Below are 27276 nucleotides of genomic sequence, written 5' to 3'. Positions count from 1 at the left end.
GTCATTTCTATGCCTAGATATGTTTGTTTGTCGACAATATTTAAAGTTTCATTGTCGTATTTAAAATCTTTTTTGTGTTTGTTCTGACCGTTACCACTAAATACAATGATGTTTGATTTTTTGGTGTTTACTTTTAGCTTCCATTCTTGAGCGTGCTTATGAATAACGTCAAGTGATTGTTGCAATCCTTCTGGAGAATCGCTTAATACTAATAGATCATCTGCGTACATTAGGCAATTAAGTAATTGATTGTTTAATACTACCCCTTTGCATTTGTTGACTCTAAAGTAATCTGGTAAATCATTCATAAACAAAGAAAACAGAACTGGACTTAATCCATCACCTTGCCTTATGCCTTTATTGCATGAAAACAGATCCGTTGTTGTGTTTTTATTTATGCGAACACAACCCTTAATCGAAGAATACATGGACTTAATGACATTTAGGAATTTGCCTTTGATACCGTAACGTTGCAACTTATAAATCAACCCAGACTGCCATACGCTATCAAAAGCTTTCTCATAATCAATAAAACCAACATAAAGCTTCTTATGTTGTTTAGTGTACTTATGAATGAGTTGTTGCAAAATAAAAAGACTATCTGTTGTTCTCGCATTTGGTCTAAATCCAAATTGTTCTGGGTTGAGAATGTTGTGAGTTTCGATGAATTTATTTAATCTTGATTGTAAAATTGAGGTGAATAATTTTCCTAAACAACTTGTTAGAGTAATTCCCCTGTAGTTGGCTGGCGAGCGTTTATCGCCCTTCTTTTTGTAAATGGGTCTTATCACCCCAATATTCCAATCGGTAGGAAATTTACCGGTGTTAAGTATATCGTTGAAAATTTTTTCTAATGAAGGCAATAAATAATATCTTCCATGTTTAATCATTTCATTTAAGATAGAATCCACGCCACTTGCTTTTTTTGTTTTAAGTTTGGAAATATGTTCATGTATTTCCTTCGATGTGATAGGTATTCCTAAAATGTCATTAACTGACAGAACTTCTGTATCATCCATGTTATTCGTGTGGTTATTATCTTCGCGAGATTCTTCGTCATCGGTTGGATAATTATTGGCGCGAGATTCATGGTTATCACATAGTAACTCCTGGAAATGCCGTATCCAGTCTTCTGGGGAGATGAGGGGTTTTTCCTCAACCGTATTATTTTTCCTAAGTTTGTTGATTTGTTTCCAGACGTCCTGACTGTGTCTAGAATCCAATGCAGTTATTTCATTCATAAGTTGATTTTTGTACTCTTTATGCGCCAATTTAACTTGTTTTTTATATTTCTTTTTGAGAACAAAATACTCTTGTCGCAATTGTCTTTGGGTTGTCGGACTAATTTTCTTAGCAAGATTTTGTAATTGCTTCTTTAATTGTCGACAAGTATAATCATACCATGGCTTGTTCTGCTTGTTGTTTTTGTGTGTTTTTCTTGACGTTTTTAGACTTAAATTAGCCGTTAACGTCATAATGTTGTTAAAATGGGAAATTTCTTCCTCTAGTGAAGCAAAATGTTTTGAGTTAAAGGTCTCAAATTGATCTTGAATATTTGTACTGGATATTGCATTAATGAATTTGTCTTTGGAATCTGACTGACTGACTGACTGACTGACTGACTGACTGACTGATCATGACTGACTGACTTGCTTGCTTGCTTACTTACTTACTTGTGTAATTAGTTTTACGAGTAACATCTACAATAGCCGCAAACGGCACTTAAAGAATCCTACTTAAAAAAAAAAACTAGTCTCTGTTGTTGTACCAAGAAAGACATGCTTGGAGTTTTTAACGAAGAGAGTGTGAAGTCTCAACCGTCTAAAATATCCAGCTGTAAAGTGTTTTTCCACGCCAGCTGTGAAAAATTTTATAAACTTGTTGCAGCTTTAACACATGGTTTGTTTTAATAGCAGGTAAAATAAATTTTCGTTTTATATTTATTTTTTTTCGTTTCAATGGTATTCAATAAGCAATATCAGAAACACATGCGTGCGTGGGGATAAAATCCAGTATTGACTGAACAGACGAACAATTTATTACACGACCAAAACAGATGAAATGGCCAATAACGTAAATCAGCCAATCGGAGTATTTTATTGCCGGTCCGATATTTCCTAAGTATTGGACCGGTTAAAGTTTCTGCAGCTCTTTTACAATTAAAAAGTCGTGCAATAAATATCTTATTTACCAGACTTGCACAGTAACATAATGAGAAAATATCGGCCCTCGATCTTCTTTATGCAGTCATTGTTGTGCTGGATCCGTTTGGTCAACAGCAAGGGCCGATATTCGCTTAGTACGACCCTCGCGTGCTTGGCACATAGTATTCATGACATCAAACAAAGGAAAGATAATAAACAATTATTTTAGTTCTTTGCTTTTCTTTGTTTTAACAGAGGAAATTTAAATATTTATCCAGACGAACGCAATTTGTATCTCTTCACAAGCAAGAAGAGAACAACGAATACGCCTTTTTACCCAATAGGTATGCTTATGCTATGTATATCTATACAATTTTAAACTAAACGAAAGGTTTCGGTGACCATTTTAATTATCGCACTATATTAATACTGACACTTTCAGTAGCTGTTTATGCCTCGTTAAAGCCACCTGTCCATAAGAAGATTATTTCATAAAAAACACATTTCATCGGAATTAAATGTGAAACATGATCTTTTATTTTTTAGCTTATAAGTTGTTAATGCAGATAGTATTATTGTTATTTTGATAGCATCATATTTTAATAAAATCGTTTTGTAGCATATGTTCCATTATAGATTATAATGTGCACAAGTGTAATTATTTATTCATAATTATTTACCATCCACGTGTTAACCGAAATTTAAAAGTCGCGTGGTAAGAATAATTACCTGATTTTCGTCATGCGGGGGTTGCCAATAAGGGCAAGATCTTGAGATTCAAGAGTAAAATATTTCTCGCAACCTCCCCATGAAACCAAAAAGAAAAAAGAAAAAAAAAACCTTCAGAGAATTCGAACTTTTATCGGTGTATCGACAAATTTCTTGTCAAGGCCGCCGTTTTTAATTTTCACTACTATTCACTTTTGGTTTATAGACTTAATATGATGTGCATTTAGTGTGCAGTATGCTTTATTGGTGTTGCGTGTCATTCAGTTGTCGATGTTTTCTGTTTAAATTCAATAACTTTACCAATTTTATATTGTTTAAAATTGCGTTAAGTTTAACAGTTACATCGATTGCTTTCACAAGCGTCTATTTGAAAATTTCTTTAGTATTCCTTTCTGTATTTTTCTGTACTGCATGTCATAAAACAATATACAAAATTACTGTCGTAAACTTATTGATTTTAAATTAGATTATGATAAAAATGTTTCAACGTGACATTTTGTGTTGGTTCAAGCTTTTTTTTCTTTTGCAAAGAAGTCCAACGAGAACCTGATACTCAGACAATAATATTTTTTTCCAAACGCGCGCATTTGTAAGTTGACTGCGCTCCACACTATCAACTACACGATACAAAATAAGGGCTTTCTGTTGAAAAGCATGCATATACGCTGTCTAAATGCGCTGCTACACAAGACGAATTTAATGGCGGTTTTTAAATCCAAGTTACACGGGACAACTTTTAACACATTTGTGCGGCTGCGGTATGTTTACACGTGTCGAGAAAAATTTTTTTAGCAACACGACGTTAAAAATTCGCAACAATGTTACATTACTGGAACGTTCGTCGTAAAAAAAATCGTCTGGTGCAACATCACCTTATGCAGCATACTTCATTCTAGGTGAGTTCCTGTGACAATTTTGCAAAGAATTATCTATAAATTTTAAACAGGTTTAAATTTTACCATAAATGTCGGTCTGTTCAGTATTCTAGGGGCTCTAACTTACCTTTTAGATATTTCTTTTGTCCGGTTGTATTAAGGCATCCAATATCAATTTATCAAAACCTGTCAACAATAAATAAACAGTCGCTCAGCTAGCTACAGTTTTCTTTTTTAGTAAAAGCTACTAAGTCTCTCTTGTTGTATTTGACTTTCTCTAGTGAAGATACCACGACTGTCTGACTTAAATAAGGACAACTGAGCGTGTGGGTGATGTTGAAAACGTGGTCTTTCTGTTGTTTGTCCATGACAGTTTAATCGACGTTGATGATTAATGGTTGCATTAAAATGGGGACTTCTGGATACAGGGAACCTTTTCATAACCTTGACAACGGCGGCTGCTTTCACAAACATTCAAAAGCGACCACGTAAGCTGACGTTCTAAAGTGTCAATAGAGAGATTAACCATGACGTTATACGGCAAACGGCAAACGCGAGCTTACCTTTCATTTTGTTACCTTTTTATGGAATTCTAAAATTAATTCCTCAAAAAAAAAAATGGGGGGAAAATCCCACATTCACAACAAATACAAAACTACTCATTTCCGCATGTGAACGCCAAACGGAAGACGGCAGAAGTTAAATTTTTGCCGTTTGCGGGAAAAATAAACGTCATGCTTTACCTCTCTAATAACTAAACGTTTATTTCCTTGTATCATTTCTCTGCTCTTTGCTTCCTGATCTTTGCTTCCTGTAATATCCTGTGTTTTTTATGCAACATTTGAATCTGAGCAACACAAACCTTTCAATCGCTGGTTGTGTTAAATGAGATTTTTTTCAAGCCAACTGATGTTTGGTTATATTATTATACCTAAACATAACGCGTTTCAAACTTATTGTTTCTCTTTTCTTTTGTAAAAAGATCTAAAAACTGCAATTTTGTGACCAGAAAAGGTGACTCGTAACGTTTCATCTTCGAACAGCTAGAGATGCTCAGCAATCTAATCCTGTAAAATACTCAGGTAAACCTCTGTACCTGAAAATGTTGTTAGATCCTACAAACCTGTGACGAATAACAAATAATAAATAATAAATAATAATAATAATAATAATAATAATAATAATAATAATAATAATAATAATAATAATAAATAATATTGAAAAGCCAACAAACCAGTGATATGCAAACGAACTCGTTGAGATCGAATTGACGAGTGGGTGCTCGATCAATACCAGCACGCTATCCCGAGTCGTGCAAATTTAAAATTTAAACGGCCGAGAAGTTTTTAAGTTCGTTTTAATTTTTTTTAATGAAGTTCAGCGTCGGTTATGCAGACAATAGGAGTGGTATTAAATGACATGTGAAAATAAATGAAAGAGTGTTCTCAAGTTGAATACTCAGAAAAAAAAACTTTCTAAACCCCCCAGCGGGAGTCAGCCAGATTAAGGTTGGACGTTTTAACCAGTTAGCTATGGGAGACTCGTGGTAAGCGAGGTCATAGACTAGGTCCTCATGTGTTACACATCTCCTGTTATAGCTATTTATTTGTTTATTTTTATTTATTTTTTCGCTTCCCGATCCCCCTCCCCGACGCTTTTTCGCACCAGTTCGCACCAGCCCCGTCCCCACAGGTATTTTGTCTCTCCCCAGGTTGCGCTCGGGAATAAAAAACCAGACGGCGAAAAGTCGAACTCAGCGTTCGATCGCGACCAACACTGGGGACTATAAACAGTTTAACTTTGTCTAACTCTGCCCAATAATACCGCCAGCTACGCAGGCTAGTCTAACTCCAGTAACTCAAGCCAACTCTCCCTCGTTTGTTTCAGACTTTCCCGCTGTACTCACGTGATAAATCTTAGTCCCCAGTGTTCGTCTCCAGTCCTCTGCTCGCGATTGGTATCCCAAGAGTGTGAGGTCATTGAAAATTTATTATCGCCCAAAATGAAAGGAACAATACAGGAAACTTGAGTGTTTACAATGGCAATTGGAATAGATGCGTTTTCCTTCCTCAACAGGAAATTCAAAATCTTCGTTTTATTCATTTTTGGAACAATTTTAGTTGGTAAGTGAATGGATTTGTGATAACGTGGACTGTGCTCTTGATATTGAATGTCACACGTGTAATCTGGTTACGTCGACTTCATTCGAAGCTGATTCGTGCTATTTTCAAGTAATAATTGCCCTTATGTCTGTCGATTTCTAGTTAGCTGGGCTACAATCAATCGAAACAGGACAGTTGTACAGAATGAAGGAAGGTAAGGGCATTTTACAAGTTTTGCTTATCAATGCTGCTTGCGATTATATTGACGTCAATATCAACAATAAAACGAACGTGTTCCACTTGCTTGCTTATGAGCTTATAAACATGTTCATACGATAATCGTGTGGCTTTATTTATTTTCTCATTGTAAGTAATCACTTTGGCTAAAGTAGGGTTGCTGTAAGCTTTATTACTGCCTTTGAATTCTCTCTGAATTGGTTGACAACATGAAAACATTTGATCCATTAGTCGCCGTTATAAAACTTTGGGGTTAGGGGGCGATTAGACAAGGCAGTGAAGAAAAACAAAACAATTCTGCAGCTCTCTGACTGGCTAGATTGTGTTAAAGAAAGGTTTGTGGCTCAAATCACCCACATTAATTATAAGTGCTCAGTGGTTAAAATATAACTTAAGGGGAGGAAATAATTATATACTGAAGCCTAGAGAGGTTTTGCACTGAGAGTGACGGTAGCCAACTATAGCCACAGGCTAGTAGAAATGCAGTTTTGGCTAGTAGGTTCTGGGCTTTCACTAGCCAAAATGGCTAGTTAAAATTTCAGGAATTTGATTGGAAGGAAACCATTTATCAAAAGTGACTCTGAGAGAATAGAAGTAAGAACTCGCAATTTCAAGTATTGTAGTCACGTATAAAATTATCAAAGACTGTGGACAAGCTGAAATTACCAAAAAAGTAACCTAAAATTAACCCTAAAGATAATGATAACAGAGCCAGTGAAGATGACAAAATAAGCTTGAGAATTCTGGCTAGTAGAAAAATTGGTTTTGGCTATTGTAATCAAAGCTGTCACTAGCCAATAGGCTAGCTAGCAAGAAAGTTAGTCTCGAGCCCTGACTGTAGTTCCAGAAAATATCCATACGGCCTGTATCCCACAGGGGGTCATTAGAAATTCTGAGGGGCAGAGGGTTTGAAAGTTCAAAATTTTTAAGTAAAGTTACTATGAAGATCAACTGGAATTTTCAAAGGAGAGGAGGTTTAAAAGAAAGCAAAATTCCTCCATATGGGAGTATGGGTATTGTCTGGAGCAGCACATACACCTGAACATGAATGTGTAATTTTTCATATTGGTTTTTGTTTATAAATTGCAAAATGCTGACCTGAACAACTACCGATCAGAATTTCTCAGTTAAGTTTACTGTCTTCTGTAAGTTGTAGTGTACCTTAGAGTTGTCTATTTATACAAGGAACATGTTACTCATATCAAACCAGCAAAAAGGTTACCTTTTTTAGGGGTGGAGGGGAGGGGAGTGAAGGGTCAGGGTAGTGTTAAATCGTATCCTACGGATTCAATCATACCTTGTTAACTTTTTTTCATGGAGTTCCCCTTTCTATAATCTCCAAGCCGACTAGCTGAGAAAATTCAGGCAAGAGTACTGAAAAGAGGGCCATACATAAAAGCTTGATATTAATTCTTCCAAGCTCAGGACCCTACCAGAAGAACAGATATGTCCAGGATTGAACGCTAATGAGATGCACGTTCCTCATGACAGGCATCACAAAGTGTCCTCATTAATTAAAGTTCACCAAAACACTCCAAAATCTGTCAAATATGAAGTAATATGGAAATGCCAAATAACATAGTCAAACATGAAGTACTTATTAAACAATACTTACGATCAATCCTGGACATAAGTGCAGAAGAATAATCAATCCTTGGTTCATGGGCAGAGGAAAGGGTTTAGGGTGCAGGGGGTGCCCACCCCCCTGAAATGGCCTTCTTCTTTGTATTCGCCTTTAAAACTTGTTTACGTAACCAGTCAGCAAAGTCATTCCTTAGTGGTGCACCCAGGGTGCAAAGAAATGGAATCTTCCAGTGTGCCCTCTGGGCAGCTGTAGCCAGGATGTACTAGCCCAAAGGTCACTAGTCCCCAAAAAATTCCCATAAGCACAATGCTTTTAAAGCTTCACTAGCTTTGGTCAAGTAACCTCCGCTAGCATGCATATGACTGCAAAATCCGCTAGCTCCAGGCAAGCGGACACTAACTTCTTTGCACGCTAGGTGCAAGCCTCCCTAGAAAAATCGTGGATCCACCAGAAAGACAATCGGTGATATCCTCCCAGTGTGACCTACATACTTGGGTAATAGCCTGGAGTAAATCTCTATACTACATTTACATGTAACAATGTTCATTTGTTGCTCAAACAGAATATCCCAAAGAACGTTGGATGATCTGAAAAGAAATCTAGAAAAATATAATATAGAGGTGAGGAAATGCAAGCAAAATATTAATTAATTTAAGTTGTGGGCAGAAAAATAAATATTTTGCCCCAGTGCGTATGATTGTTGTCAAAATGAAGTCGAGGTCAAATAAGTCTGATTTAAAACCGGAGTTTGGTTTGTACTTTGCTTTTTTAAGGATGTAGGCATAAGTAATTGAAAAACACATTATTTTGCATTTTGTACAGAGAGTACATGTATATGTTGTGGTTTAATTTTATCTCTGGTTTAAAATTTTTCAAACCAGTTTGATTTTTATTTCCCTTTGTTTCAGATTATGATAATGAATATGAGACAATAGAAAATAAAAATCAAACTGGTTTGAAAAATTTTAAACCACATAAAAAATTAAACCACAACATATATATTTGACTGCTTATTAAATTGTAGAAATTAATTCGTCAATTTGGAAATAAATTTTTAAAAAAGTTGCTGCTCACTGTAAGTAGGTGAAAGAATTTGTCACAGGTTTAAAATAAGTTGTGAGAGGCGTGGTGGCCTAATGGTGAGCATGCTTGACTCCGAGTCAAGTAGCCCGGCTTTCGAGCACGGGCTGGGACGCTGCATTGTGTTCTTGGGCAAGACACTTTACTCTCACATAATGCCCCATGGGTACGGCCAATTACTGCTGGGGGTACCGTTAAGCCTATGATGGACTAGCTAGCATCCCATCCAGGGAGGGGGGGGGTGTGGTTGAAGCAATACAAGGTAGTTTTCTTTTAAAATCTTGCAGAAACCAGGATAAGCTCTGGCTGTAAGGGCGATAAGCTCAAACACAGGCTTGTCTAAACTACCTTATTTTATGTTATGTACATTTATTTCTACATGTAGGTTAAAAATAACTTTGAACAATATGTAATTGATTGAAATACACGTCATAAGTATCTATTTTCTTGTTTCAGACATTCAATGAGAAATTAAAGCCACTGGAGCTCAGAATAAGAAATTTAGAAAACAAGTATGTTGAAAGAAAATTGTCTACATTAAACTATCAATAATGTTGATATTCTTACTATAAAGTCGATATGTTGCATTTGTATCAAGTTGTGTAGCCATGTACAGTATTGTGCAAAAGTAATGCAAACGAATTTCGACGAATTTCCTGGCTTTTCAGAGCTTTTCGAAGAAATTTCGCGTGACGCGATATTTCTTCGAAATTTCAGCGAATTATCGTGACACCTATTGTTTGGAACGGCGCGAAATGTCGAAGTGATAGTTCGCTCACCTCGACAAATCGTTGCGATCTTTCGCGCGATAGTTCGCTCACCTCGATAATTCGCTGCGATCTTTCGCAGGATACTTCGCTCACCTCGACAATTCGCTTCGATCTTCCGCGCGACATTTCGCTCAACTCGACAATTCGCTGCGACCTTTCGCGCGATACTTCGCTCACCTCGACAATTCGCTGCGAACATTCGCGCGACATTTCTTTCTGTCGGTGTTTGCTTTTACGGCAAAGTTCGCTGTAAGAAAAATACACAATCTTACGTTCTTCACAGCTAGCTTGAGAACATGGGCAATTTTTTTTTTTGTAAATTCATGTTACAATCTATACCAAAGGTTAAAACAAACTCACCTGGCTAGTTTCCAGCAGGAACTTAACTGTCAAAGCCATTCCACAAATCATAAGCATCCCAATTCTAACAAAACCTAGTTGTTACTCATTCGAAAGCAAACTTTTTTGTCGAACGCAATGATAAGTGTGTATAAACACACACGATGTTTCCCGATGTAGCCCCAGTCCCCTTCACAGGCTCTGTGCTTTGTTTGCTACCATAGCAACAGTTTCATTTAGTATCAGCACATTTGGCAGTTTAAAAGTCATTTGCTCCGAAGGACGCTAACTTTAATCATGCCAAAAGTTTCAAGTTGTACGAGGACTCATATTAAAAATGTGTTTGGGCTTTGCTTCCGTAACGAAATGGATTCGGAGTCTTTATAGATGAGGTAAGTTTAAGTTTATCTACAACGAACCGCCGCGAACTGCAGCGAATTTGCTTAAACTTCTCGCAAATTTCATGTGCGACACTCGTATCATCTTTGCGACTTATTCACCTGATCAATGGCTTTTAGTAAATACCGTTAGCTTCATGTTAAGAAGAATCGAAGCTCATTTCCGAACAATTAACAGCACATTTTTCGTGCAAGTTACATGACATTGCATCGTGTCAATCGCGTGGCGAACTTAACTTGAAGACCGGCGAACTGCCGTCAGCTGTGTTACGAAATTTCGTTAATGAACTAGCGAACTATCGCTTTTGATCGCGAATTGTCGTTGTGCTAACGACAATTCGTTGAATTATCGGTCTTTGTTCTAGCGAAACATCGCTCCAAGCGTCGCGAATTGTCGTTGTTGTTCTAGCGAAATATCGCTCATAGCGCCGCGAATTGTCGTTGTAGTAACGACAATTCGTTGAATTATCGGCCTTTGTTCTAGCGATATATCGCTTAAAGCGTTGCGAATTTCGTCCCGAATTAGCGAGCGAAATTTCGAAGAAATGTCGGGAAAACAAAGAACGAAATTCGTGCTTTTCGTTTGCATTACTTTTGCACAATACTGTACATTTCAGCGGGTGGTGCTTAATTATTGTTGGATTAAAATTTGCCTTCCAAAAATGGTTGTTCTTCTAATTTTTTGAAAGTGACTTTGTCCCTGAAACATTTTATTTGGAAACCACAAGTTGTGCACTGAATTTTGTATTACAGGACAGTATACACTGCTAGTTAATTTACAACCTTAGAAATGCATTGAGCTTTTCTTCACATGTACATATAGTATGAAATACATATCTTCACAAAGTTCTACCTTATGTTTACCTTACATGTAATGTTACTTGAGACATTCATGAATGTGAGCTGTTGAAATGTTCTTGTGTGATAAGATTATTCAATAACATGACTATCATATACCAGTATTTTCTTTTTTTTGACAAACAGGGAGCAGAAATATCCTCCAGTCAAATATTTAGCTGAAAAAGATCGAAAAAGAATACTAGTAAGTCAGTTGTCCTTTGTTTAAAGAGAATTTGTAATTGTTTCATTTTGTTAGGGATCAATGGCTATATATATAGACCCAGCTGTCAAACATCATTGGGCGGTTACTATTATACCAGTTATAATAACTGTACATGTACTATCATGTTCAGTTGAAACTCTCCTTAACTTACAGACCCCTCCATAATTTGGTCACCTCTATTATAGCTATGACAGCTCACTAGTTCCAAAGAGGCCAGAATTCACACTAGGGAGGGGATGCTCAGGATTCAACTGATGGGGAGGATCAGGGGTAGAAATTCAAGCTCTTACTAGAGATTTTTAGGGGGGCTTGATTTTTGCCCTCATTTGATCATCCCTGTCACTTGAAATCCCAAGTACCAACCTCATCCCCAGGATTTTCTTGGCGAGGAGTTTTCAAAATGGCTGGCATCTTGAAAGTGGAGTAGATCCTGGCAACTAGGTGCTGCCCAAGTACCCCCAAGACAGACTCCTATATGAGGTCTCAAACAAAAAACGTTCTCCTTAGGGGGTGATAGAGTCTTTGAGCCACCCAGGAGGCTTCGTTTGTCGCTGTGACCTCCGCGAGCCAGCGGTTTCAGTTGGTACTGATGCAGGGTATACTGTAGTTCTCAGGTGAGGCAGTATCTTCGGCTTCGTCTCTTATGGGTGTCAGGTTGTCCGGGAATTATCGAAACACACGTCCTCTGGCAAGGTAGCCTTGTTTGGCTCGCCTGTCTTCATCAGCTGCCTTCGATTTCTCTTGTAAACAGCGTTCCCTACTTGAACCCTGAAGCTCCTGGGTCCTGCTGTTGCTGTGCATGTTCCAGGACTCCACGTTTTCTCACCGGGTAGTCTCGTGCATACCTTAGGGGGTGATATAGTCTTTGAGCCACCCAGGAGGCTTCGTTTGTCGCTGTGACCTCCGCGGGCCAGCGGTTTCACTTGGTACTGATGCAGGGTATACTGTAGTTCTCAGGTGAGGCAGTATTGCTCCATGAAGGCGTGTTGCGATGTCTTCTACTGTCGGGATTTGGTAATTCTCTCTTTGTATGGCATGATTTAGGTCTCTAGGGTCAAGACATATCCGCAGCTTTCCATTTTTCTTTGGAACGGCGACCATGGAGCTTATCCATTTGGTGGGCGTGGTCACTTGGGCAATGACACCTTGGGCCTCTATGTGGGGGGTTATTGTGTTGAAGTCACCTCCCTCTGCTAGCTTACGTAGTGCAGTCTTGTACTGGTCATTAGCTTTCTCCAACTTCTTGTGTCCGACGATTATATCGGTAGTGCTCGAATGGGACGTTTTTACGTGGCTGGCAATATTCGGCAAACTTTTGTAGAACTGGGGCAATCCTGTCCTGGTCTCCTTATTCGGCCCAGTCTGTAAATGTGGAATAAACATCGCGAGCCTCTTCTCCTATGACTGTAAGGAGAGTGGCCACTTGGACCTTTTCCGACTTCTTGTTTAACTCCGTGGCTAGCGAATAGCTGTTCCATGCCAAATTAAACTTTTTCCACTTCTCTGCGGCGTTTTGATCATGAATTTCCAATGGTGTCGGCGGCGGCAAGCTAAATCCCGATGTCATTTTCTTCCATTGAGCGTGAATCCGGTCACCGCTGCGACCATGTAAGAAACAGCATTTCAGTATTTGAGAGATAATTTATTAGAATCAAACACGCCAATTGCTTCCAGTCTCACACCGTTCTGCGACGTCCCTGTAATCTGAGAGCACCGGTTGTGCAATGACGCATAAATACATTTGATTGTCTGAATCATCAATAATGACAGAAACTCATGTGGTTAGATATCACATAACAAGTCATGCAACTTGTCACACTCAGGGAGTTAAATAAATGTCTTTGGGTGTATGGAAAGAGGAACATTAAGGCTTAAAGCCAGTGAGGATAAAATAGAATTGATCAGCATATTAATTAAGGCAACATGCACATGTATATTCTGTCCCATAGACTTATAAAGGCACACAACAAAACAGCTGAGATATAATAGACTGAGTCAAGAATGATTGAAATCTTTCTGGTTTGAAAAGCTTGCATACATGTTGTGTTAAAAATGGATCTACATAATCTGCAAGCCATGCAAGCCACTGTTGCGAGCCGTGTGAGCCATGCAAGACATAGTCAGACTAATAAAATAATATTATTCAAATACAAGCTTATTTTGCTTTGCAAACCACTTTCTTCGATGGGTCTTGGATCTGACAAGTTGGATTTTCAAGTTGGGATTTTAGGCTGGATTTCCCTGTTTGCTTGCAGTTAGCTGCACTCCAGTTTGCTTGCGGTTCTAAAGCTCAACTCCAGTTTGCTTGTGGTTCGTTCCACTCCAGTTTGCTCGCGGTTAGCTTTCATTTGTTGGTTAGGGCAACACTACATCATACATTTATTTATGCTTGTACTGTTAAAGCATATAAACTTTAAAAATTTGGATGTCTCGGTCACAGCGGCATAACATACAAATGTAAAATGCAGCCTTGAATGGTTTGCATGGCTTGCATGACTCGCAGCATGCCTCACATGGCCCGCTGGCTTGCAGATTTGTATAACTTGTTAAAAACTTGTAACACACCGTATAATTATGAAAAACCAAAAAAAGAAACATGTTGTCATAATGCTGTTTGCAGCTTTTTTAAACCACAATGGACTGCCTGACAGGGTGATTTTTCCAGGTTTACTTTTCATGATCTGCTTAATAATTACATCACAGTATATCTGTTAAGATTTCAAGACATTCTCCATCTCACCTTTCCCACTGTAGATCGATCATGTAATGATTAATTTGAGATCTGCATCATTTACCTGTGTTTTACTTTAAACAAGACGATGCCAGGCTTTGTAAGATACTGGTAACCAAATAATAATGCTGTTTAGTAAAACTCAGCTGTGTTCTAATGGAAATCCGCGAATCTGATTGGTTCTCCCACTGATTTCTATTCGCCGATAGAAAACAGTCGCGCGCTCGCGTAGCTCTTTAAGCGGTAAATTTTCTTGATTTTTTGTCTTCAAAGTGCACAATATTGTAGGTTTTGGACTGCAATCCTTTAGAGTTTCTACTAAAACAATTAGACTACTCGCCCTCGTTTTCTATGAGCGATAGTCAACTCGGCTGCGCCTCGTTGACTATTTGCTCATAGAAAACTTGGGCTTGTAGTCTAATTGTTAAATAGACTATGATATAAATGTCAATGATTAATTAATAAAGAAGCATTTTTCTATTTTGCCAGGTAACAGGTGGGGCAGGATTCGTTGGATCTCATCTGGTTGATGCTTTACTAATGGCAGGCCATGAGGTGCAGTATTTAATGACCACTATACCCTTTACCTATTTATTATTCCAATGTGTCAAACTAATGTTAGTATCTCTTGTTAATCTAAGTTAGGCAGCTATACAGCAATCTGCATGTCTGATTCAATAAGTAACCTAAGTGTGCTGGGCCGTAACCAGACATTTGCCATAGAGGCAAAGGGGGTCAGTTGCTAGGGGGTTCTGGGGGCAAGACCTTCAGAAAATTTTGAAATCTAGAAGCTCTGAAACTCTTTCTTCAACATTTATCATAAGGTCAGTTTCTTGAGAAAAAGTAATCTTGTTCAACTAAATAGGATTATTTTCCCAACAAAACATGTTCTTAACTTGGAGGGTTGTTCTTAGCTGACCTCTAAGGAAACAGAAGTTTACTTTAACCAGTTTAAAAGTTCATGTCTGTCGGCCGTGAGTCAGGTAGATTTCGATCCATTTTGTTTGGTTATGTTTTTCAAGGTTTGTTGGCTGTCATATGATAATTATGATTGATGTCAGCAAAAGACATAATAGTTCATTGGGTTTTTAATTTCAGAGTTCACGTATTTTTGGAAGGCGTAATAATTTCCTTCAAAGTTACAATCTTGATGTTAGAAAAGAATCCTCAAATGGTGCCAGTAACATCATCTGTGTGTCCTGTGTGCGTCAAAAAATTGATTATGTGGTGTAAACGTATGTCCCAGTTATTTGGGTGCACACGTAATTATCGAATCATTCTTAACAATGGATACATTTTTTCTTATAGGTTACAGTTGTAGATAATTTTTTCACAGGAAGAAAAAGAAATATCGAGCACTGGTAAGAGTTAATCATTGAAACTGCAAAGTTTAGAAACTTGTCTCTATTTATTTAGCTGTTATAATAGTTATACACTGCAGATAACATGTCATCTTAAACAAATTGGTTCCATTTTTTGTCTTGATGTAACACAAATTCTCAAACCTACACGATCATGTTATTTGTAGCAAGAAGTGTTAATGCATCAACAGAAAGGAACATTTTGTTAATTGATAAAAAAAGACAATAATTTTTGAGTTTGGGACTAAAAGAATTTAATTTTACTATTGAAATAAGTTTTCCTATAGGAGTGTACTGTTAAATTGACAAATGTATGGTGGTTTTAAGGCAATAGATTATTATTTCTGTAAGTCTGGTTCTAATAAATGCGCTTTATTTTGGCTTTGCAGGGTTGGGCATGAAAATTTTAACCTTTTAAATCATGATGTAGTTGAGCCACTTTTATTAGAAGGTAGGTTTGGTATCACAACATGATTAAATATGTAATAATAAGTATCATAATTAAATATCTTACCTTATTATAGGAATATAACAAAGCATTAACGCGAACAAAATGTACGCGTAATGAAATTAACGCGAATTTTTGAAATTCACGTTAATTACATGTATCGTTAAATTCCTATAATAAGGTAATTTACCACTCTCCTTGATGGAGCTTTTTAGGGCTAATGTATTCATGATGTTTTATTTTTGGCAGTTGATCAGGTTTATCATTTGGCGTCACCAGCATCACCTCCAAATTATATGTACAATCCCATTAAGGTAATTAACAGACTGAATTTGACTTAATTTGACTGCTGTGCATACTACATACCGTAAAAGCTCTGTACAGTATTATAATTACTTATGAAAATGTTTTCATGTGTTCATTTCACAGACAATAAAGACAAACACTCTTGGAACTCTAAATATGCTGGGTAAGATCTTGAAATTAAAGCAGACCCACATACTAAGTAAAAATTACCTTTTTTGTTCTTGATGTTGCTTTCCTCACTAAACAATAATCGCGATTTTCCATGAATGATAAACCTTTTTCAGGGATGAGGGGGAGGGGGTGGTGATATTTTTCGACAGCTAAAGCACCTGTGCATTACGTTTTTCACATGCAGATCAACAAATATTTTTATTGCGCTTTTCAATAACATGCCATCTCTGCTCAATCAACCGGTGAACCGGTTTACGGTTTTCGCTGCCGTCAATCATCTAAGCGGACCTCTCAGGAAACAACCAGGTCAAAACGTCAGATATGTCGGCTGTGATTGGTAGCTGACATTCCATTTCCTTTGTTTCTGTTTTTCAAGGTTCGTTGGTTGTCGCCATAGTTACATGTATGATTGAGGGCAGCAAAAAACGCAATCGTTAGTTTGGTTTTGAACTTCAGAGTTTGTGTGTTACAGAAAAGCGTTATCAAAGAACATATGTACAGTCAAACCTCGTTTTATGGACAATTCCATAATACAGACGGCTCACTTAGTCTTAAAGAACCAAAATTCATATAATCTTTACCTCTACATTAAATACAGACACCTCCATAAAACGGGCAATCACCTCTGCGCCTTTAGTGTCCTATTAAGAGGTTCCACTGTCCAATATAATTACTGTCAATTCGAACGTCTCAGTTTTGTAATACAATCCTCGCCGTCTTGTATTTTAAAGGACTTGCCAAGAGAGTGCATGCAAGGCTTTTATTGGCTTCAACATCAGAGGTGTATGGAGGTCAGTATATGCCTCATGCTGTTTGCTTTAATGGCTTTGTTTGTAATTCTAAAACTTTTTGCACTCTGATTTTCAAGGAAAAACTGTAGGAGTACGTGTAATGAAGTGACGTCACAGATCACACTACATGTACATGGGTGGGCACTTTTCTCCTGTTAAAATGGGTTGGCAACGTTTATTCCTACTTTGGGTTGGAGACGATGTCAATTGATGTTTGTTTGGGTGAAATGCAGTCTTTGGCGCATTTACTGTAGGGGCAGGTTTTGACCATCATTAACAGTTATAATTTGAGAACAATTTTGTTCGTTTCGTTTCTCGGATTTTTCATTCACTAAACTGAAACGCAACCAACCCCCCAACCCAAAACTGCCACCTCAAAGCAAAAAAGAAAAAAACTAAAGGTTTGTGCGTCGAATATTCAAGAGAATTTAAGAAATTCGATCAACCAGCTTTGCAATCTCGTGTTTTGGTTTCTTTCTGTTTTAAGTTCCTGCATATTTTAATTTAAATTCCTTAAAAATTTAAGATATGGAAGACTGGAGATGACGTTTAGTTTTTCCATAACATTCAGCAAGTGACTTATGCTTTGTCTGTTCTCTTTCTTCTTTCATGTCGCTTCCCGTGTGGATTCTAGATCCAGAGGTATGTTGATTTACAACATGATTTGCACATTTGAAATTCATCCAACAAAACAGCTTTTTTGGACCAATCACTAATCTAAAATGCTGTTCCACTCCTCTCCATTTCAGAGACATCCTCAGCGGGAAGATTACTGGGGTCATGTTAACCCCATAGGCCCACGAGCCTGTTATGATGAAGGCAAACGTGTTGCTGAAACAATGTGTTATGCGTACGCCAAACAGGTACAGACTGACTATTCTCGTACTATTCTCATTCATAATTATGACGCGGAACTCAGAAGTGCGTGGATTACGTAACCCTGATTGTTTATAGATAGTTGCGTTATATGTAATGCTTTATTACCACGTGCGCAATCGCCTTATTTAAAGATCCCTTTGATACGAAAACGGGAAGTCCGGTCGAATTTTCGCCCTCCCACCTCCCCTTCAGCGACGTAATACACGGCTATAGTGCTTTCTCACCCAGTCGCTCATTGCCTCGGCCACAATCTTTTCCCATTTCTTATTCAAGCCGGACAATGAGCGGCATAATAAATGAGTGAGAATGGTATACTGTAAAATGAGTCGAAGCCGATGGCAATCACTGCTTTGTCAATTTAGAAACTACCGGTACATAAGTCATGCATGTTCAAGAACACGAATTCAAAGTTATTACCTAAGCCTGCTGTGGCAAGAGTACCTTCGTCATGTTAACCTCTTCGTCCTTTGCATGTTATTCAGGGGGAGTGTTCTGATTTTTATTAGATATAGCAAGTTACGTATAGAGCGGTTTTCACTTGAGTGTCGAAAGTAAATTGCGTTTGCTTTCGTTTTGCATTACTACCCTTAGTGATTGACTTAAAAATTTCGCGCTACTTTCTTAGCCAATCAGGAGTAAAACCAAAACCAATCGTGACTCGCTCGCGCACGTTTTCCTGCGCTTCGTGCCAGTTACATGTATTTGCTTCGAGTTTTGATTGGTTCACTGGATTGTCTGTGTCCTTTGTGATTGGCTAGAGTAATTACTTTGGTTTTGGTTTTACGACACTCAATTGAAAATTGCTCTAATCATCCCGATTACTCGAACCACAAGTGTTTTCCTTCTCCCTCAGTCAAACACAACAATTATACCCTGATTTCTTGAACCAATTTTTGCTTCCCTTGAAGGTTCAAGAAATCGCGATTTCTGTTCTTATTTTTTTGTTCAAGTTAGCCTTTCAAAAAAAATCCTGCCCATCAGGTTTGGTTCACAGAGCCACATTTCTGAAGTGTTTATTATTTGTTCCTCTTCTTAGGAAAAAGTTGAGGTGCGTGTGGCCAGGATATTCAACACGTTTGGACCAAGAATGCACATGAATGATGGTATAGTCCTGCTTTGCTCTTTTTTTGTTGTTTGTTTTAAACTATTCTTGTCCCTATTCTCTACTCTTTCGTGTTATGCGTGTAATTTGTTCTTATTGGCAACGGTCGGCTATATATGGGCTTTGTAGTTTAACGCCTTTATTGACGAGTTGAGGGTAACCTAGTGTCTTTTTGTATTTTTCTTTCTTGTAACAGGCCGTGTTGTTAGTAACTTTATCATGCAAGCATTAGAAGGGAAACCATTAACGGTAGGTAAAAAAGAAAATGTTCAATTTTCGCTTGACGTTTTGCTCATTTCAGGTGTTGGGCTATCGTATTTTCTCGATTAAACACCGCGGGCGTTTATTCCAATTATAATACCTTGCAGGTTAGGGTTTATTTGAATCTTACGCTTATTGCACTTCAGGTTATTCACATCAGATAGTTATGTAATGTATGTTTAATCATATGTCCGTCACACAGTGCAGATTTTACATTGATCTATTGCTAAATTCATTACTGTAATATGCACGAACTCATCAAGCCGGCTGCAAATTGTTTAGTGCAAACTGCTTTTGTTTAGAAAACTCACTACAGTCGAACCTCGCGAAAGCGGACACTCTTGGGACCTGAAAAAGTGTTCACTTAGGGGAGGGGTTCCGCGTATGGGAGGTTAAAAATGTCGTATTAAGTGGCTGGAACCACCACTAAGTGTCCACCTTCACGGAAGGGGTCCGTCTGTATTTGCAATTTTTACGTACATTACAAGATTCATGTACAACGTATTTGTGTCAGTTAAAAAGTTTTGCTCTTTTTTTTTCCAGGTATATGGAAGTGGGAAGCAAACAAGATCATTCCAATACATCAGGTTAGAATATAGCCTCAGCTTAGAATTATTTATGTTATTTTCTTTAGTGGACAACGTTTAATGCAAGCCAAAACCAGTGTTTACTATGAAACCCTGCACACATTTCTTGTATGAATACACCTTTGCTGAATTATCTTTTTCAGTGATTTAGTCAATGGACTTATCCTGCTGATGAACAGTAATTTCTCCGAACCAGTCAACATAGTAAGTAAATGGTATTTTGTTGTATAAACACCCTTTGTTAGTCAAACAGGCTTCATAAAAGAGTCTCCAAATGAGAAATCTACTGAAATCTTTAGACGGCAGCTTTCCAGGTCGAGAGAATGTATGTAAAATTAATTAATTAATTAATTAATTAATTAATTAATTAATTAATGAAAATGAAAATGAAAGAATATGAAATGAAAGAAGAAGAAAAAGAGAAAAGGGAAATACGGAAGAAGAAAAAAATATGAAAGAAGTCTTCGATTTTGTACAAGGTGTGGAATGTCCTCAGATGTTCCCTGAAATTCCCTGAAAAAAAACTCTAGTTCTAGGAAGTGGATTTCTTTTCCAACGTTGACTCTGAAAACGAAACAATATGGTTTGAGTAAGAATTAATTCCTGTTTTTTTTTTCTGTTTTTTTTGTTTTTTTAGGGAAACCCAGTAGAATACACAATAATGAATTTTGCAGAGATGATCAGAGATGCTGTCGGTAAGATTAAAGAGTTCACTGATCTGGTTTTGGCTTTTTGTCAAGATTTGTTTCACCTTTTCGCGAAAACACCGACTCTCAACAGTTTCTTTATAAGCAAGGCGAGCTACATAGCATTTGTTATCCTGTGTTTCAAACGTTTTGCATAAGACTTGCTCAGTTCAATTCAGAAGTCTTGCCACTTCTATTTTATAACTTTTGCCTAAACATATTATGATCGTGCTACTATTTGTTCTTTAGTCGTGTCTTTTTTGATTTTCGAAAACGTTTATTTGAAGTTTCGGCTGAAGACCATTTTGTACGTCACAAGGAATGGTTTTATATGTCGTGAAATAGCTGGAACCCAGACCGTTTAGTTCACAAACAATCCAGCTTACTAAATAATAAGCCATTATTCCTCTTCGCGACAATTGATATTTCAAGACACCTGTCTGGACTGAAAGTGTTAAACGTTGTCTTGCGGTATCTTGTCAGGTGGCGAGGAACCAATTATGAACGTTGCGAAGATGGAAGACGATCCACAGAGACGCAAGCCCGACATCACACGCGCTAGAACTATCCTTGGCTGGGAACCAAAGGTAAGAGCGACCAATGCAACTTCTCTTTTCTTCTTACAACGTAAGTGCACCAATAAGCAAACAGTTGATTAGAATAAAGAAATTCGTCACTTCAGGATATTGCGGTCTTGGTTAGTCTCCTTTGCAGTCGCTATTTGGGATGTCACGCAACGTTCAGCCCAAAGAAGCGGGATTGGAACCGTTGCGTGACATCTCAAATAGCGGCTGCGAAGGAGACTTGGTCTTGATATAAAGTACCAACAAGTTTTCAAAACGGTAAACCGTCGTCAAAAGGCATGTACAATCATTAAAGAAAATCAATATGGCAAACAGATATTACAGTAATGACTCACAGTTGGAAGATCATAGAAGTTTTCATGACTGATTTGCTTTAGACAAGGCGCATTGGTGAATTATAGTTAGAGTGATGAACGGTGAAATTCTCTATACTATTTCCTACATTATCGAGCAGAGAGGTAGCGAGATTAAATAAAATCGTCAGCTAATTGTTATCGCCGGATTCTAAAAATTGGCGTTAAAAAAGGCATGGCAATTCATTCATGTTTTGTTTTGATATCGGAGCAGAGAATTAGCTAAGTGTGACATTTTTTTGCCTTTTTTCAGGTACCTTTGCTTGTCGGCCTCAACCGAACAATTGAATATTTCAGAAAAGAGCTGGATAAGTCGAAGAAATCCAAGTTGGTTGACCTATGACCACGACGAAATAAATAATACGTGATCTAATCACGAATACAGCATCTTGCCGCAGCAACAGCGGCCAAGCTGCGACGCCAATGAAGTCAAGCCAACAGAAAGAGATTTTTAACATGTTCACGGCATTTAATAACTTCCTCTTTCTGTTTGTACGAACTAAGTTTAAAAAAACCTGCCGAAGCTTACTGTATATTTACTGGCCGCTTTTGGGTAGCCTGTGATCAGTCTCTTGTTTCTGTCACTTAACGTGGATCGAGGAAAAAAAAACGCGGGGAAAAATGACCGCGCGGAAACTGCAGCCGCTTCTCACGTGACAGTCTGTGAAGAAAGAGAGGGACTGGCCAGAATGTAACGTTGAGTTCGGTAAAGGCAAATAGCTCTTTTAGTTTCATTCGCAATTTCAAGCTATGCAAAGCCTACTTTATTTTGTAGGTGAAGTAGTTTTAATGTAGTTGGTTTTGTTTAGTTTAGTTTTGTTTATTTTTTACCTGGCTGAAGATTAAGTTATTGTCAACAGTACTTAATGTTTACCTAAGTTATCAACAGCAATATTTTGTTACAAACGATCACGTTATAGGTATCATAGGGCGCCGTACCGTTCCCATACGACAAAGGTTTTATTAGTTTTTAACATCGTATTGTATATTTCTTTTTTACATCTTTGTCAAAGACAACTTTCTGATGGCAGACGTTCCCATACAGGCTTAATAAAAACCTTTTCACCTTATTCTTCAAAGCATCCTGACTCGTGTGCTGTGAAGAGCGAGACACCTAAGCAAGACAAGTCCTTTCGGTATAAGTTTCGTCGTTCTGATTGGTTCCGTTTGATTTGTTTTACCAATCAAAGTTCATTACGTTTGGAAGTAAAGTTGAAAAATTAAGTAATGGCAAGTGTTAGTTTTTATTGCCCCCCCCCCCCCCCCCGCCCCTCTGCATTTCGATTCTGTCAGAGCGTCGCGAAAATGCTGTAAAAATATAAAGGAAAATTGCGCAGTCCAGTATGCATCACTGTATTTATAAAAAATATAGACCGTTTTAAATCTATGGAAGGGATGGTGGTAATTTTTAGTACATGCATAGTTTCTTGGGGCACTCATGCTCTGCAGAAGTTTTCTCGGGTGGCCAGGAAGTTATAAAATAAAACTCATTTTTATTCCTGGAACAGTGTCAAGAAGTGCTCTGTCTGTCAATGAAATCAGCGGATTCACGTTTGATCATTGTGGTATGACCACAGGTCGCCCAAGCTCCTTAAAAGCCATGAATTCGAACCTCTTAATATATGAAATTTGAGCGATGTTCTCACAACTTGCAAAGCAGTCATCGGGGCGGTAGCCAGCGGATGCCTCTACGGCGCATGAGCAGATCTTTTGATTCTGAAATTGCCGAAACAATTTCAACAACAACAACGTTAGGAGAGTTCGGTTACTTTTTTTATAGCAGCAAAAAAAAGTTTTCAAAGTTGTGTCCTTAAAGCAGCGAAAGAAAAATTAGTCTGTGTTGTGTTTGTTGTGAAATCAAACTATTACGGAAATGGTAATGAAAACGTGGCGATTGAGTTTTCCCGTGCAGGTTGAAGCTATTGTTCTTTCCCTTTATCGAGGTTGTTTGTTGACTTGATCGTTCTTTGTTTTACAGTATTTGTGATCCCCACGTGCGTTGAAAATCGTGGTACAATCATTTGCATTTCAGCGCTAAAAAGTAACACGACATTACAACATTTTACGTTTTTATAACTACACGACAATAACGTAATTTTGGGATAAAAACAGTACATTTACATTTTTAGTGAAGATGGTTATGACCCCTTAACAATCACTGAATCCACGGCATCGTATTCGTGGTTGCTATAGCTTCCATTTTGCGCGTAAAGATGGCCTGCTTATCATCGTCCAAAATACGCTGACTAGATCATGAATTGATCGCGTTGCAAGTTGTAAGAACATCGCTACTCGGTCCCAGACCTCTTTTCTACCCCCCCCCCCTCCCCCTGCCATGAACACTATATCACATTTCGTAACAACCTAAATATAAGAGTTTCTATGGCAATGTAACGATCATACACAGGAGTTCGAAAAATGAAAATAATCAACACAAACGATTTTCTTCTCCTCTTCTGTTACGCAATGTCATAATGTTCACGGCTCCCTAAAACCTCTCGCCCCATTTCTTATGCAGATATGACCAAACTTTCCTTGTTGTTGCTTGCCCTGGCGATTCGATATGTGTCGCGATATAAGTCGAGATACCGAGACCGCCACAGAAGAAGTAGAATGGATGAAAAAAAAAATGAACCATTTAACCCTATCCAGCCCGGGGGGAGCGCAAAAAAGTGCCAGTGCTGACTTTGAGCGCTTATAACTTTTTCAAGATTCAACTTAACTTTGCAAATTTATCTAGGAAAAATTTGGTATGATAGGTGGCTGTGTCGGGAACTTGACGTTACCATGGCAACGGTTACTTTGTATTTTTTTGAGTTCCTATTAATGAAAATTAGCTTTAATACATTTTTTCACCTTTTTCAGGTTTTTTGGGCACCATTTTATTGATTTTTAATACTTTTAAGTAATTTTGGGCGGTTTTCTGGCGTTTTGGAAAAATTTTGAAATCCAAGATGGCGACTGTTTTGACGTTATGTCACGTGATGTGACGTCATCGTCCCACATGACGTATATGAAATGATAGATTTTTGGACATACTATATATCCTCAAAGTGTCTGTTTTCGCCTCGTGTTTTAAAAACATTAAAACGTGCCTTGTGTCGACGTGAAGGAGTAAAGCTGTGCCTCTGTACGTAGTACGCAATAGAATTCCGCATGATGTTAGTTTTAAAGGACGGACCATTTTTTTTTTCGGAGGCAGGGGATGAAAAATATTGAAAAAAAATTGTTTGCACGGCCTAGAAAGACAAAATAAATTGTTTGCAAACACGATATGTATAACAAAAAATAGTTAGAATTTCAGAAAAAAATGTTTGCAGAGGTGCATAAACTAAAAAAAAAAGTTTGCAGAGAAACATTTTTCATCCCCCCACCCCCCCTCCCTCCAAGAAAATAAAGGTCCGTCCCTTACTTTTTTAATAAACAAACACCCAACAACATTTAAAGGGCGGTGCGCATATACGTTGAATTTGTTATCGGCGCGCAGAGGATAGTTAGTCCGGCGACCCTCGGCAGGGCACGATAGGCGGGGATATCTAAAAAACAAAATTAAAAAAAATATTTCCGGTGACACGTTCGATCTTATTTTATTTTAATAGGATTGGTACGGGTCCTTGAAAACCTGGAAAATCCTGGAATTTATTGGTGCACTTTCCAGGACTGGAAGGTCCTGGAAAAAGACTACCAGTCCTGGAAAGTTCTGGAAATCTGTGAAACTCAAGTAACAACTGAATTCTCAGAAATAACATAATAAGAAATGTACAGACAGTAAGGAGAAATACTATTAAGATCTTGGGAGTAAAAGTGTTAATGTTAATTTTGGAGTCCTGGAAAAAATCAATCGGGAAAAGGACTGGAAATTGTTCGTGAAAAAGGGTAAATATATGCATGTAAAAGTAAAGGTGAAAAATTTAAACGCCACTTTCGCTGGCCATGAATCACGTTCACTTTGATTGATATTTTTTTTTCGATTGTTGAATCAGTTAAATTGATGACAAAACTGCATCCGTGCAATTAAAGAATACAGTAATTTCCAGTTAGTAGCAACTAACTGAAGTTGATATTACATATAACACCACAGAACATAAAAACTAAAACATCTGTTCAATTCGAGACTTGCTTTTAATGATATGATATAGCTTCGTTTGATACATTTTTGGTGCCTCGGGCCATTTACAGCCATAAAAAAAATTATGTATCGAAGAAAAAAATGATTCAGGTTGAAACATTAATTATAGGCCAATTAGTCCTTTTGGCACTGCCGGATTCACTGAACCGACAGAACATACGTTGAACAATCGATACTTTAAAAACGTTCTCACACCTTCGTTACATAGTAATTATAAATCCATGGATAAATTAACACTGATGAAAATAAGTTTAACGGTACCTTCACAGAATCAATAGTCGTGCACATTTTCACTTATTTTACATTTTATCATTGTCATGTCATATCATATTAAACCAATTCAAGACGAGATTTTTAATTCAAAACATTGAGCAATTATTTTTAGTTAACTCAACAAGGGAAAATCATTACACAGAATTAAATGCTTGTAATGCCGTTATTTTCCACGGCCTCTCTGTGATAAGCTATGCAGGCAAGAGGAGTGGTGTTTCGATCAAACTTGAATACTTCTTTGAATGTTATTTTTCTCAAATGAAACTCTACATTTTTTCCGAATTTACTAATAAATTATGGAAAGTTAACATTTAAGTCATGCTTTCAGCTTCCAATCATGATTAGAAATAATATAAAAGTTTATCTTAAAATTGTTTTCATAGGTTTTGAACAAAACGTTAAATGCGCAAAAGGAAGCAAAATTAATCCACCACAAGTACAAACAACACACATGGCCACTTGAATACACATCTTAGTTCGCACGTTACTACTGAAAACACATCGGAACCTTAAATAACAAACAGATCGAAGAAGCCTCCTGCGTAGTTAACAGTTCACAAACGATCGGAGATGCGAAGCGGAGAAACCGAGATGAACTCAAGCCTACAGATACCGAACACGATCCCCTTAGAATGTGAAATTTACGATTTCATGGGTGGGGTACCACAGCACTTTTCCACACCAGCCTACAGTGTATATGTCTTCAACATCATCATCCTCGTAGCGACCTGTCCTTTTACCATTGTACTGAACGTGCTGACGATGATCGCCGTGAAGATCAAGGCACGACTGCAAAGCATGTCCAACATAGCGCTGGCCTGCTTAGCAGCAACTGATGCGATGGTGGGAATCTTTGTCCAGCCTCTTTACATTTCTCTTGTAATTCTTACACTGCAGGGAGAAACCACAAGCGATGTGTGCCGATTGCAAAATGTAACAAAATATTCGATGAACTTTTTCTGCTTGTCCTCACTTGCCCATTTGATGCTAATGAGTGCGGATCGGTACCTGGCCATCAAACAAAGCTACAGTTATGATCAAATCGTCACCAAAGCTCGTGTGCTGATCGCTTCTGCCATTGCATGGATCTTTTCTCCAGCGGTACTCATCCTCCATTTCGTCGACCATAACTTGTTTCTCTTTATCCAAAATTCGTTTGTAGTTGTATTTATGGTGCTAATTGCCATCTGCAGCGCAATGGTTTATTGCGAGGCTCGCCGACATGAAAGGCAAATAGCAGCTCAACAAGTTTCAGTGGAAGCCAGGGAAAAGTTCCTTAAAGAAAAACGAGC

At 37.9% G+C, this 27276-nt stretch overlaps 2 protein-coding genes across 2 annotated transcripts in view; both read left to right on the top strand.

The window, feature by feature from the left end:
* Positions 1-5671: 5671 nt before the first annotated feature.
* Positions 5672-23087, top strand: LOC144662728 (UDP-glucuronic acid decarboxylase 1-like). The gene is made up of 19 exons (XM_078523611.1): positions 5672-5871; positions 6013-6064; positions 8235-8292; positions 9209-9264; positions 11244-11301; positions 14543-14608; positions 15362-15414; positions 15804-15865; positions 16112-16176; positions 16292-16331; positions 17071-17142; positions 17884-17993; positions 19046-19112; positions 19308-19360; positions 19916-19959; positions 20103-20163; positions 20597-20654; positions 21129-21232; positions 21836-23087. The coding sequence occupies exons 1-19, from the start codon at positions 5787-5789 to the stop codon at positions 21923-21925; spliced, it is 1254 nt and encodes a 417-aa protein (XP_078379737.1). The 5' UTR covers positions 5672-5786; the 3' UTR covers positions 21926-23087.
* A 3467-nt stretch (positions 23088-26554) lies between these two features.
* The window catches only part of LOC144664211 (melanocyte-stimulating hormone receptor-like), a 1113-nt gene continuing 391 nt past the window's right edge, over positions 26555-27276 (top strand). Inside the window, exon 1 of the mRNA XM_078525321.1 lies at positions 26555-27276. This exon is cut by the window's right edge and continues 391 nt beyond it. Coding sequence (XP_078381447.1) covers positions 26555-27276 — 722 coding nt within the window.

This window comes from Oculina patagonica, chromosome 8 (genome assembly GCF_052425735.1).
Source record: "Oculina patagonica isolate OP01 chromosome 8, crgOcupat, whole genome shotgun sequence".
In the NCBI taxonomy this organism is placed as follows: Eukaryota; Metazoa; Cnidaria; class Anthozoa; order Scleractinia; family Oculinidae; genus Oculina; species Oculina patagonica.
The sequence above is the reverse complement of the archived record's forward strand: the minus strand, read 5'-3'. Positions and strand labels throughout refer to the sequence as shown.